The 14,533-nt window shown below is 45.3% G+C and overlaps 1 protein-coding gene across 2 annotated transcripts in view; it reads left to right on the top strand.

Annotated features, from left to right (window-relative positions):
* LOC138504297 (uncharacterized) overlaps window positions 1–14,533 on the top strand; it is a 344,376-nt gene that overhangs the window by 233,346 nt on the left and 96,497 nt on the right. For both annotated transcript variants that reach the window (XM_069624699.1, XM_069624698.1), the window contains exon 4: window positions 12,016–12,199. In XM_069624699.1, the coding sequence (XP_069480800.1) occupies window positions 12,016–12,199 (184 nt within the window). The remainder of the gene's footprint in view (window positions 1–12,015; window positions 12,200–14,533) is intronic.

Genomic DNA, 14,533 nt, shown 5'->3' with positions numbered 1-14,533 from the left:
TGATTCAGTGTTTTCACTGTGTTGTTGTAGGGACACTTGCCCCAGATTGTCCAGTTGTGAGTCCACTGCCGCTTCCATGCGGGCCAGTGCTAGGATTTCCTCCAGGGACCTCTGCTTCTGTAGGAGTTGTTTGCGAAAAGGTTATGAAAGGCATCCTGCAATCACTTGCGATCTGAGCGCCTCTTCATTGGAGTATTTGTGGAACTCACAGTGTTTCAGTTTGATGCGGAGGCGCATTACGAAATTGTCTATTGATTCGCCCTTCTCTTGTCTGGTCGTATGGAACATGTGGCGTTCATAATCAACGTTGGTGTGTGGTGCGAAGTAGTCTGATAGTTTGGCATGCAGTTCCCCATATGTAACAGTGTCTACGTTGAGTAATTCCCCTGCAATGTCTCTTACTGCTGGTCCTACTGCCATGAAAAGAGTATTTTTCAGCCTTGTGTCGTCTGTTAGCCCTATGGCACCGGTGTGGAACTTGAAGTCTCGGAGCCATATGGTCCAGCAGGGACATAGATTTGATGTATCTCGTATCTCGAATGGGTTTGGCATGTGCATGACTTGGGATGCACCTCCCTCATTTTGCGTGTGTTGGTTGTTGTCTTGTGCTGTATCTATTCCTCTTGGTGACCCTGTTGCCGCCGCTCCCGCTCCTCCTGAGGATGAGGCCGTGGTGCTCGCCGAATCCGACATGTCAGACGATATGTCGGTGTCCTGTGTGCAGGTGATAGGATTTTTTATGTGTGTCTTTGGGGCGTGCGTTGAGGCCCTTGTTTCCTGAGGTGTGCTTTTTCACCTCAGCCCACAAGTGGGGTGGACTGCCTGCAGCGTGTTCCTAATGAGGCGTGCGTCAGGTCTCTTGGCGCCTGAGGTTTGTCTTGACCTCCCTACGGGCATGGAGCAACCAGTCACCTGCTTGTGAGCCGTGAACACTCGTGGCTCTGGTGCCCCGGATGAACAGCAGGCAGGGGTGGTGCTTACCCTCACGCTGCCTTGCTGAGCTTGTGTTCCCGTGAGGCCTCTCTGTTCTGCAGGACGCTCCGTCTCCTCGTTGTGGAGTCGCGGGCGGGATTCGCCAACAGCCCCTCCCCCGGGCTTCGTGCGCCGCACTTTCTTCACCGGGTGTGCAGACGCCTTCTATACTGCTGGGAGAGGCGGGCGCAAGTCGCCTGGGCTTCCCTCACCAGGTCCGTCGTCTCTCGAGAGGCGGCGCCAAGTTCTTTCTGCTGCGGGGGTGCTGTGCCCGAGGCGCGCCGACGCACTACCCTGCTCGGCCACAGACCTCGGCATGGTGGTAGTGGGACATGTACCAGCTCATCGCCATTGTTACTTCCCCCGGTGGGGGGGGGGCTCGCCTGCGCTAGGCCGAACGCCTCAAATGATACGCAGGAGCCTAATGTGCCAGCGACCTTCTTTATTAACATAGAGGCAGCAACTGCCGCAAACTTCCCCCGTCCCTCCCCTTCCCTGAACACAACGATGTGGGCTCTGACAGAAGCCATCACCCAATGTGAACTGTGGAAAGAACCTTTTGTTTGTATTTGTTTGTTGGATACATCAGGCCTCAAAGGCAAGAGACTTTTTAATGCAAAGAGACTTTACCATCGAAGAACCTGATAGATGGAATAGAACTGTCGGCTCGTGCTGAGAAGTCTTGAGTGTGTACTGTGGCAGCTGGAACGAAACTGTCTACTCGTGCTGAGAAGGTCCGAGCATGTGCTGTGCTCCACTGTCTCACCTTGTCCCGTGCTGAAAACGCGGACAAGGCAGACCCCTGTCAATCACATCCTGACTTATTATTTGGAACACTTCTTTTCTGTATTGAAACACTATCACTATCCCAAACTCTTTCTAGAATTAGTTATGAGGATTTGGCAATAGGTTTTTGTTCGCATAGGCCCTTTTATTTTGACACAACTCCACTAGGACTGCCTTATTTTTCATTTCATTGTCGACGCTTGCTCCCATCTTAGATTTATGTTTAGCCTAAGCGTTTTCCCACCCTGCATTCATTGTTCAATAAACACCCTTGAACTGTGAATACTTGTGTCTGTCTTTACTGTTGCCACCATGAGTTCTTACATTCCCCAGTGAGATCCTGAGAGTGGGCGACCAAGCAAAAGATATTGGTAAATGAAAGAAAAAGAAGGTGAGAGCTAGTGGGCACTAAAGGGGAGAGGCAAAAGGGACAGAATATGGAGGAGAGACTTTGTTTCAGATGCGCTAGTTCAAATCATTTTGCCAGCTCTCCTGTGTGTCTGGGGAGGAAAATTACAGGCTCCAAGTATAAGAGGTGGGCCCACTATGGCACCTGCAGTAAAAATTATTCTGTTGGGGGAAATAGGAAGGTGTTGTATGTCAATGAGGAATTCCAACAACAGTCATCGGGTGATGATGATGATGAACATATAGAAGTGGTTACAGTTATTATGGTCAGATGCGATGAGTATGGTGAATGTGATAGCCCTTTCGCATCAACTGATGTGGAAGTGACAAGTGTGCGAATGATGGCAGACTCGGGTGCGAACCAGTCTTTGATGTCTCGCGATGTATATGAGAAGGTGAGTGAGAAGGTATGTGACCTATTGCCTTCCGACAAGAGGATATGAGGATACAATTTGAGTAAAATCGATATAATAGGATATTTTGTAGCACATCTGAAATTCAAGGGGAGAGAAACCCATGGGAAGATTTATGTTACCAAGAGTGGTGAAACGCTGTTGGGATGGAGGGAACCGAGAGGCTTGAAAATAAGGCTAGATCCCAACACTGAAGATGCACATTGGGGAGAGTAGTAGCATATCAGAAACATTTCCCAAAGTGTTCTCTAAGGTTGTGTGAATGGAAGGAAACATAGAATTGTCCTCAAGAAATTGAGTGTTCCAGTGACGGCAAAATTGCGTTCTGTACCAATGACGTTGAGAGAGGTGTAAGGAAGGCATGGTATCAAGAATAGACAGACACGAGTGATCACAGTTCAAGGGTGTTTATTAAACTGTATAGGTAGCTTGGAAAGACACCTAGTCTAAACCTAAATCTAAGTTGGAAGCAAGCTATGACCATCAAATTATAAGGCAGTCCTAGTGGCGTTATGTCAAATAAAAGGGCATATACTAAGAAAAACCTATTCCCAGTACTTACGCTAAATACAAAAAGAGTGTGGGATAGGGTTCACAAGAAAGAATGTAGTGTTCACAAATGATAAGTCAGGGTGTGTTAGCCAGGGGTCTCCCTTTCCCATGTTTTGAGCACGGGACAAGGTGTGACTCCTGAGCACAGCATACTCTTGAGCTTTCCCAGCATGAGACGACAGTTCCGCTTCACGACCTTCGGTGAGTGTCTCTTTTCTACAAAAGTGTTTTGCCTCCAAGGACCTGATCAGTTCTAAAAATAACAAACAAAAAGAAGTTCTGTTCCAAATATACGTTGGGTGATGACTTCAACCCTGGATCCCCCTCTTCCGGGTGCAGACCCTTCAAACAGTTCTTATCAATATTGTGATCTTCAGAGGTTGTCTCTCCTGCTTCCGAGGATCTGAAAGTTCAAATAACAAACAAAAAGGTCTTTCGGATTGCACTTGGGGTGACGATTCTTCACCCTTCGGTCTCCCTCTTCTGGGCTTAGACCTCTCTAGAATATTAGCCTCCCTCTGTCAGAGTCATTCGGGTTTGTATTCAAAGATTTCTTATTCTTGCATTCATGTGTTGGTGAGGTGATGGTTTAGCACCCTGTGTCCCCCTCTTCCGGGCTCAGACCCCTCTCAAATGTTTGCCTCCCTCCATCGGGTTCACTCTGGCACCCTAGGATCTCCCTCTTCTGGGCTCAGACCCTTCTCAAATCTCAGTCTCTGTCTGGTTCACTACGGCTTTTCAGAACAATTTCACCTGTGACACTCACAAATCTTAATGTGTTTTTAAACAGTTCACTGTGGATACCCCTCTGCCGGGTTCACTTTTGTGAACACACTGTTCATTGGGACTTCAGGCTTCGCCCCGTTCTATCGAGATCCTTCCGTCGGGTTCACTCTTGCCAATTCTTTCTTTTTACACAATTCTTCCCTTGAATCCACTATGTGGGATTCACCTCCGTTAGCTTTCCAATGATGTGCTGGTCAAAGACTTTCGATTGTACGGGAGTGTTGCTAGACCCCTGTATGACCACTTTGGCCTTTTCTTTGCGGCTCTCTTAGGGCCTCCTTGCGGCTCTCTTAAGGCCTTCTGGTATCAGTAGTTCAACAAACACAGGATTAGCCAGAATCTCTCGAGTGACCACCCACATGGTGCCAAACCCCTCTGCAGCTGGCTCTCCCTCAATGCTCACAGTTCTTTGTACTTTTCATAATTTGCCACTTTGTGACTTTCATTCAACAGAGTTCGGTTTCTTATCGGTTCTCCTCTCGACTCACCAGCTATGATGAACCACTTGGCTTTACTTGTATCTGGTGTCAAGGATGGTACCACGGTAGCAGGCATCACCCTTTGTCCTGCTTATCAGCGTAAGGCACGCTCTGTGCACCGTTGACATCTGCTGCAACACACTTGGGCTATTGTTCGCAATCCTATGTTTCCTTCTGAGGAGGCTGTGCGTGTCTGGATCGGAAACGGCAAGGTCGCTTCTCTCCTTGTCGCCCCGTCGGTTCTTGCCGCTTTTCTCCTCCTTCTGAACTACTGTGCTTGGATAGCTCTCTCGTCGTGCGGTCTGCCTTGCTTGTATTGTGCTCTCGTGCTCTACGTTTTATCCCTTTGGGGAATGGAAAGGCTGTCAGGTGTGTGTGTGTGATTCTGGTCAATTGCCTGACTCTGCATGACCCTTGTATTTGGACATGTCAGGTAAATGGCTCTGGTGTTAGTCATTTGTGTTTTGTGGTGTGCAAAAAGTGTTCATGTGGAAAAAGGGGGGGGCAGTGTTTCTGAATGTCCTATATGGTAGGATGCAGAAAAGGTGTTGGAAGAAGGGTGATACTGCGTCTCACCCGTTGGTGTCCCACTTCCACTCCCTCAGGACCCCCATCCAGGTGATCTTCGCTCAGTGGACCACCCCCAAGAACTGGATCCAATGGCGATGGCCGTGTCCTGGCCACCTGGATGACAGAACCCCCGGGCACTAGTAAGTGAGACACCTTGAGGTTTCTCACAGAGGGAGTGAAAATGGAATCCAAAAAACTGAAGGAGTCGGGCGTGATAGAACCAGCTGGAAGTGTGGAATGGGTGTCCTCTTGGTGTCCTCTTGGTGGTAGTGAAGAAGGCGAGTGGAGAGTTAAGGTTATGTGTGGACTTGCGGGAACTCAATAAATGTGTGGTTGTTGAAAGGCATCCACTTCCAAACATGATAGAGATGTTGGCATTGATTGGAAGGGCTAAGTATTTCTCAAAGTTGGATATGGCATCCGCCTACCACCACATCGAGTTCGATGAGAAATCTAAGGAATTAACCGCCTTTATCATAAATGAGGGTGTATTTCAGTTTTGCTGGATGCCTTTTGGACTGGTTTCGGCCTCGTCCGTCTTCCAGAAGGTGATGGATAAGCTGCTAAAGGACATTCCCGATGTACATTGTTTCCAGGACAATATCCTGGTATGTGGAGAGACATGGGAAAGGGAAAGGCATGAAGATAATGTCAGGAAGGTTTTAGTTATTTTGAAAAAAGGGGTGTGACGTTGAGGGCAAAAAAATGTGTGTTTGGAAAAGAGGTGGTTGAATATTTGGGCCATGAAATTTCGAGTGAAGGGTCGAGTCCAAAAAATGACACAGTGGATGCCATTAAGAAAATTCTGTCCCAGAGGGGTAAAGGAGAGTTAAGATCCTTTTAGGGGAGGATAGAGTTCTATAAGAATTTTGTGCTTAATTATTCTGATGAAATTGTGAAGAAGAGAGGGGTACTAAAGAAGGGTGTAGAATTCAGCTGGGACATGCAATGTGAGAAGGAATTCCAGAAGATTAAAGGTGAGATAGATATGGCGAGGCCTCTAGCGATGTTTAACACTAGGAGGAGGAGTATCATTTCTGTGGATGCTAGTGATAAGGAATTGGTGCTGTGCTGACACAGGTCAGACCAGATGGTGGTGAGAAAATAGTGACACATGCCTCAAGGATGCCGAGAGGTGCAGAGAGGAATTATTCGGTTTTGGAGAAGGTGGCTCTTGCATGTCATTGTGGTGTTGAAAGGTTCTGGAATGTTGTATGGGGAGTAGGATTTACCATTAGGACTGATCATAGACCATTGAAGGTGGTATCAGGCAGGGTTGCTTGTTGGGTGGCCCGGATACAGGGTCACAAATGTGTTATGGAACTGATTCCAGGAAGAGAGAATGTTTTGGCGGTTCGGGTATCGAGATTAGGAGGGAACGAGAAATCTGATGGTTTGGTGACAGCGGAGGACAGTGTTACCGATACAGTGTTTGTGACTCGTGAAGAGTGGTTGAGTGCCGTCAGTGAGGAGGAGGGGGCACTCCGGAGAGTGATGCAGTTTGTGAGTGAAGGCTGGCCAGAGAAATGATTGCTCGATGGGGAGGAAAGGAGCATATGGGAAGTGAGATCAGAATTGAGTATCAAGAGTGGGATATTATACAGGGGGGACTGAGCTGCAGTGCCAAAAAACTTGAGAAAGAGGTTGGTGGAGATTGCCCATGAGGGTCACATTGGAGTTACAAAAACCAAGGTGGTGTTGAGAAATGAATATTGGTGACCTGGGTTTGACCGAGATGTTGAGAGAATGATGGGAAAGTGCCTTGAGTGCGAGGAATCAAGAAAGGGCGCAGTAGCACGACTGCAACCATTGATGAAGGTAGCGGCGCCATAGAAGGTGAGGTGTTATTTGGCGTTGAACATTCTGTGTCCGGTTGATCTAGGCAGTGGACATGGTAGTTTTATTGCGATTATTGTTGATCTGTTTTCGCAGTGGACTGAATTCAAAATTGTGCAGGACATTACAGCTTCCGCTATGGTGGATTTTCTACAAAGTTTATTTGAGAGAGAGAAGGATTGCCTAGTTCCATACTGATAGATAATGGTAGGCAATTTGTAGGGGGTGCTTTGAAGAATATCTCATGCATTGTGGGGTGAAGCACAAGAGAACGGTGGCTTATCACCCGGAAGGAAACAGGGTGGCGGAAAGAGTGAACCGATGTGTAATGGAGGCCGTGAGAATGGCAGGTGCATGCAGGAGATACAAAACATGTTGCCGTGACGGATAGGTTGTACGCCTTGCTATTGGCGCCCCATGCATCCACGGATGTGAGTTCTTTTGAGTTAATGAAGGGAAGAAAACCCAACACCAAGATGTTGCCTCCCTGGTTGGGTAGGGCTCGCAACACGGATTGTGTGGTGGAGGAAGTGAGGTCAAGAATGGACAAAAAGAAAAGTGAATGGGTGGAGAGAGTGAATGAGAAATCTGGTAGACAGAGCATAGAGGTGTCAGTGGGTGATTGGGGTCGCTTAAAAAAGGGTGTTATGAAAAAGAAAGGAGATTTACTGTATTCTGGTCGGGTGCAAGTGATGGAGGTGATGAGGGGAGCGGTGAGAGTGTGGGGAGGACAGGTGTGGAATTTGTCAAGAGTGGCGCAGATTAGGCATGTATGAGAAACACCACTGCTTGTTGGTATCTGACCACAGAAGCCCTGTCATACTGGGAGCAGTGAAGAATATTGAGCATATTGTTCCCTGCACATAGCTGCTGTGTTCGGAAGTGTCATGTTTTATCTGTGTATAGTTGGGCTTTGAAAAATGTTAAGTAATTCAATTGTTGTTCAGTAAAGTCAGGGGAGGGAGATGTGTTATAATGTGCTCCCACCTGGGTGAAGCAGCTGTGCTATATTGGAACCATGTCATTAGAACACAGCGGTACAGCAAAGAAGGGAATGTTATGTTTTATGGTAGAGTGGCAGTTGATGGAGAGCTGGGGCTTTGCTGTAAGAACTATCTCAATAAACCATTTGTGTTAACCTGTCCATTTTGTGTGCAGACATCATTTCAGAATGAAAGAAGGAATGTTTGCTTTGAATGAAATAGCACAAGCCTGCAATTTATCCTATTTGAAGTTGGAGTTTGATGAGATGACTACTGATCTGCAGGGGTACAGGGATGAGTAGTGGACAACTACTACTAAACCAGCAGTGATCCCAATCATAAAGCTGAAACAGGCACAGCCATACAAGTATTCCCTTCTTCCCCTCTTTAAGGTATAATGGGATAGGGCGGGATATATTGGTCAGGTGGGATGTAAGCTAACACAGAAGGAGGCCAAACTACCATAGTACTGTGTTACCAAAACAAAACAATGTCCATCAAATGTTCTATAAAAATAGGATACTTTAATTAAACTGAAAATACAAAGTAATCAAAAACACTAAAACCCACTCCTGTAAGAGAAGGCACAAAATGTGCAGACTTTGTAATGAAAGGTGGCACTCTTGGACTGAAGACCGGGTTGGTCAGGCAATATTGTCAGCAGCAATGACAAGTTCATTGAAGATGTCTTTTAAAGGGGTACAGTGTGGGGTCTAAATAGTTGCTAGCGCTATTTAAGTGAAACCAGGGGGACATAACCACTTAAAATACCTTTAATGCTTGTTCTTGGGGTGTGAAACCATTGAGGCAGGCTTATATGTGCTTTACAATGGGCTGAACCAGCGTTGAGACATTTCGAGTCAGTTGCTCCCAATGGATCATCGGTTTTGAGGCAGTCAAGTCGGCTTGAGGTGGTCCAATGATGTGATGAGGTTCTTCAGTGGCGATTGGATCTGAAATGGCTGGAGCGCATAGATGCAATGCGTTAAGTCAGCGCATCAACAGGAGATGGAAAGTTTTAAGTGTCAGAGGCAACTCTGGGTGCTTGCAGCAGCTGAAAAATATGTCTAGACGGTTCAGTTGGCACGAAAACAGAGTGAAGCTGGAAAATAAGTTCCAGAGTTGTTTCTTGACTTCTGGTGCTGGGGAAACCTATCCAGGTTTTCCAGGGGCAAGGTAAGTCCTCTGTTCTGTAATTCCAAGCCAGGAAGGTTTATAGAGAGCACTTGTAGGGTGTGTCCTGTCAGCAAGTTCCTCAGCTTGCAGGACGCCTTGTCCAGAGAGCAGGTCACCCAAATGTTCCCCGTGATGGTTTATGGAAAAGGCCTGCCCTTTTCCTGGAAGCTTTTGTCTTCACCTCTATGGAAGAGGTCTTTGGAGCAGACCGATGTACCCCCAAGATATCAGGTTGTAATTCTTCAGTAATCCAAATAGAATTCAATGGAGTGGGGTCTCGCTTCCTTAAATAGGCAATCTTCTACAGTGGATTGGTTCCCTACCAGCATTCGATAAGGGGTCCAATCGGAGCTGCTGTTTCAGAATTTTCTGCTGGGCGAAGGATGCTTTGGCTGTAGAAAGTGGGGAGTGGGCAGAGTTTGAAAGCCCTACGAAAATGCCATGTTGATGGAACTCCTCTCCTGCTTGAAAGACTTTTCCTGGGCTACTCTTCTCTGCCCCTTCCCCTGTCTTCCTACATCAAAGCTGCTCTGTTAAGTACCACACTGGGGTGATTTCCTTGGCCTGGCAGAGCCTAACATTTGAAGCACTGGACCGCTCCCTGCCCTCTGAGGGCAGTTACTGTCTTCCTGGAAGTTGAAAAACATTTCCAAGGAAAGTTAGTCTTTTGCTGTGACAGAGACCAAATGGCCAGACAGTAAATACATAGAAGGCACTCACATGAAGGTCACTAGAAATTAAGCTAACAATAAATGACACCAAATATAATTGTGGATTCCCAGAGACCACCATGTCACAATCATACCGGGCTTATATTTTGATATTAATCAGCTGCTACCAAGTACTGGGGGTCAACAATTGTCTATAATTTGGATCAGGGGGGCCCACGGTTGAAAGGGTAATCCTTGGCTGATGAAGCTTTGGGCTCCATCAGTCGTTGGCATGAATTAACCTATCACATTGCACTTCTATGTGGCCAGATTACAAGGCAGTTGTTGAGAGGTGTCAATATGTAGGCTCAGAAACGTTGAATGCTGCACTATGCTTTTCAACATGGAGCATTATGAATGGGGATCTGATTAGCAGACCTCACTTTTGACAACAGAGCTACCCGTAACACTGTGATGTTAAAACATTTAAAAAGCTCAGGCTACTCCACCATCAAATATGCATTCTGTGACTGACAGGGAGATGCATGTATTACCACACTGAAGGCTAGTCACATATGTTTAGTGCTGCTGAAGTCAAAGGAAGCATGGCTGGGGCACACAGTAATTTTTGTGACACATACACTAGGGTTTATTGCATTGAAATGATTCTGCATTTGAGAGATAGGTATGACCTATTCCTGGTTGGCAAAATATTTTTATTAGGATCAATGTATTAAGAATTTATCAAAAGACTGTATACCCCTGCTGGTGGGGAATATGCCACTTTCTGGATAAACCTTGGATAAGGTTAAACCTTGGGGCTGTTAGACCACAATGGTGGTAACCGGCACAGTATACAAATCTCTCCCATAACATTCAGTGGGAGGAAAAAAGGAGCTTTAATGCTTGGTTGACTCACTTGACATCCATGGTGCAAGCGCTTCAACCCACCATGGAATATGTGCCAGAAAAAGTAAACGTGCAGAGAGGTATTTTTTGGCACCCACCTGCACAAACAATGGATTTCTGTAAAAGTATAGAATGATAGATGATAAAAATGTGGGTCAGATAAAATATTTAGGCATATAGTGAATGATATAATAAAACATTTAGAAGTGTTTGTGTAGTGATGATCAGATTTTTAATTGTAAGTGTTTTGATTGTAACACATTGATGTGCTGTTTGAAGATTGGCAGCTCTGTGTGTAGCCTCAAGGATGATAATCTGAGTATTTAGGAATTCAGGAGATGGTAGGGGACTTTAAAGTGGGTGGGCAAGGAAAAGAGCTCAGTGGGATTAGAGTGCACTGGGGAGGACAGATAGTCGCAAGGAAAAATAGAAATGGGGAAAGTGGGAGCTGGGCTTGGAGCGCGATGAGGATAGGTCGGGGAGAACTGCCATTGGATGGGGCTTGAAGAATCCCTTTGCAGGTGGGTGAGGCAGAGGTCAGTGTGATGATCAAAGGCTGTGATAAGGGGTTGTTCCTTCTGCTTCCCTTTCCACGCAAGGCTGCTGTGATCTGTCAATTCTGGGGGTTGCATGAGGCTGTTCTCACTACAGCCAAGTTGTTGCACTAAAATGTTCCAACTGTGGGATTGGTCAAAAGAATTAGGTACTTGAGATGTATGGAAAGTCATGGGCCCTTCTCCATACTGTGTTGATATTTTCAGACTTGCTTTCCACATGAATTAATTGAAGGTGTATTTGAATAGTTTCCCTCAGTATGTATGTTACTTTGCATGAGTTCCTGCCAGACGATGTCTGTAATTCATTGTTAACAGGAAATGGGGCCACTTTCAAGGCCAAAGTTTAAGTGGGCTTGAATGTGGATGTCGCATTCGAGTACCTCGAGACGAATCCTAAATATAAAGGTCCGGGTGCAATGATTTTTGATGGTCTACGGGAAAAGTGCCCTTCTCCTCTGAGGCTGAGAAAATTGTTCTAATGGTAATCTGGTACCTTGATAATGGTGATCCCTTAGGAGGGACCTATTGAGTTGTCTTCTCTACAACTAGGTCTGTCCATTTGACCAAGGACTCCTGTAGGAGCAAGCAGAGATAATACCTTATGCCAACGAAGTACATGATTGATAATGGAACACAGGGGAGCAAATTCTATCCTGGTGAATATAAGGCACATGTTACTACTGTCAATGAACAACTGTATTCAGCACCGGACAAGGAACCTGGCCACCTTACTAGAGGTTTTCCTAGGCATCAGGCTACGGCCATGGGTGGTTAAGTGTATTCCCTGGGCATGCCAAGAACCATCTGATTCTACACTGATGGACATCTATCAAAGTGCCACTACCACCATTTCAATACCATCCCCCATGTAAAGACATGTCTACTAAGTCTAAAATTGAATATTTAAACCTACTTATGATTCTCCTAACCTATTCCAGCTTGAACATCGAGAAGCACAGGCGGGACATGGCACAGATTTCCCTAGACAACAGCAAGATACTGCAGCGGATCGAGAAGAGGCAGTCGGAGTACAGACGCGAGAAATGGGAGCAACACTGGGAGCGGGTGGAGCACCTAAGGGATGACATTTCCCGCTACCCACGAGGTATCAGGCTACACCGGGTGAGAGGCAGTATTGGTTTTCTTTCTGTGTGCATTTTGTTTATTTGTGCTATTTTCAGTCTAGTTGGCAATTATAGCCAACTGAACACAGCACAAAAACTTTGCGCATCAAATACTCTTGTGTCTACCAAGGAGCAGTTAGGGTATGATTGGTCTGTATTCTGTGGCTGCAGTCCTCTCATCCTTTTAAATGCTTAATGTGTGCCTGAAGGTTAAGCTGAAGGGCTTGGGCTTCCTTGCTACCTGTCAACAAGAAATACACTCGTGGCTAAAGGCGAATAGAAACTTTGCAACCTCAGAACTGAACGTATCCTCTTAGCCGACAAGCTGTTTTAAAAATATTTTACATTTTTATTAAAACCTTTGGAAGAACGTTTCTTTTTAAGAATGCAAATGTTATTCAAAATGGAAAATGCATGGCAATGCTACCGATCGAAAAATATTTCATCTAAAAATATGGGATTGTTTGAATGAGAACCAATTGCATATTATTTTTGAACCCCCAAAACTGTAAGCCCAAGAAAATGGAAGTGGAGAAGACCACTTCAGCAAATGTTTACTTATTTAGTTCTGCATTATTGCATGACTCTTTGGACATCACCTTGACAAACTGAACATCTTTTGCCATGTATGAACCCTTGTATTGGGCACTTGACTCCATGCCTCACCTCAGCTTTGAGGAGTCTGATACGCCATCCTGTGTCCTCATTTATTAAAATCATACTGTATTCTCTCAGTATCCTTCCTTTGATCACTGGAGAGTCTCAGGGTTAGATGGTTCGATAAAAGACTCACAACAGAAGAATAGGTGTTTCCCCTGAGTTGCAATACCTTTATTTTCTAAGTGTGGTTGCATGAACGTGTAAAGGGAAAGGGGGCAGCAAAAGTGGATGGCCTAGTTGGCTGTGTGTGAAGGCATCATGAAGAAGGACACAGACAACATATTCCGAATTCAAAACAATCAATTTTATTAACTTAAATGTCAGGATGGGAAAAGGCCTAACTTGCCTTATGCTAAGGTGGGATTTCCCTACCTAACTAAATAAAACTAAGGAAAGTCTGAGTCATATAGGTCAATTTAAGAATCTGTCTTTGTCCAAAACCTATGCTTGCCCTCACAACTAATCTATAAAATGTGTAGAGATGTCAGCAACCAAAAGAAACAGTGCCCAACATAAAATTCTGCACTTCTTCCAGCTCACAGCTTTCTTTCTGTCCCTTGCCCATGATTAAAACAGTTCCACCAAGAAAAGTCTCAAAATTCCCTTTCTTGGATTGAGGATGAAAGAGTCTTATTCCAGTCTTGGGGTCACACAAATCAAATAACCTTGACATTAAATGTTCCTGGTCAGGACTCAGGGTTCCATTCCCAAGTTTCAAGATGTACAGTTCAAAAAGAAACACAAAATATCCTTGTCTTCGTAGTTCAGTTCATGTTATTTTCAAATATTTGTTCAAATAATTTGCTGCTTTCATCCATGTTGAAATGTCACTGTTAATGAGGCTTCAGTGTCCTTTGTTTATTCTTTAAAGTCCCATTTGATTTCTGCATACTGTGGTTTGTTTAGTACTTAAATATATAATGGTTTGCTGGTAATATTAATTTATCACTTCAATGTATAATGGTTTGCTTGGATTTAAAGTTTCTTTTTTCCCTTTTTGGGTTCCAAAGGTTTTACCTCTGTTTGTTAGCAAGGTTTTAATTTAGTTCAGTATTCAATAGTGATACATCTTGCATATAATTCATTTTCACTTCATCTGTAATTTAATATTTGTTAGTTTCACTTTAATTGAATGGTCCGATGTTCGGAGACCTTCGAAAACGTGTTTCTTGACACACACGATCACTCTGATACAAAGCATTTTATTTATTGGACATTTGAATTGCGCCTATACACAGGTGTTTCCAAGCGCCACAAGACAAGAGAGGGCTGTGTGGGGTACATGAGAAATCGTAAGAATACAACAACAAAGAAACGGTTATATTGGCCTTGTGACAATCCTACCATGCAAGTGCATGACAAGGTGATAAGTGCAAGGGGGAGGGGGTAGAGGGTGAAGTGCAGAAGTGGGGTACACCAAGTGTTGGTCTGGCCAAGGCAGCAAGTGCCAAGGGAAAGAAGGGGGCTGGGGAGGAGGAGTGCAGTGCACAGGGAGGAATAAGTTGGGATAGTCCAGGAAAGGGAGCCAGAGGGCAAATGCTGGCAAAGGATGCTAGAGAGGGACTGGTGGGGGGTGGTCTGGCCCTTGTACGACTCTGAAGGGAATAGGCTCCAGTCGCAGCAGCAGATGGAGAGTTTCACATGGGAGGGGAGAGTTTAGGAATGTCTTGAG

This window comes from Ambystoma mexicanum, chromosome 11, assembly GCF_040938575.1.
Source record: "Ambystoma mexicanum isolate Mex_15411 chromosome 11, UKY_AmexF1_1, whole genome shotgun sequence".
Lineage (NCBI taxonomy): Eukaryota > Metazoa > Chordata > Amphibia > Caudata > Ambystomatidae > Ambystoma > Ambystoma mexicanum.
This window is presented reverse-complemented; position numbering and strand designations above follow the sequence as displayed.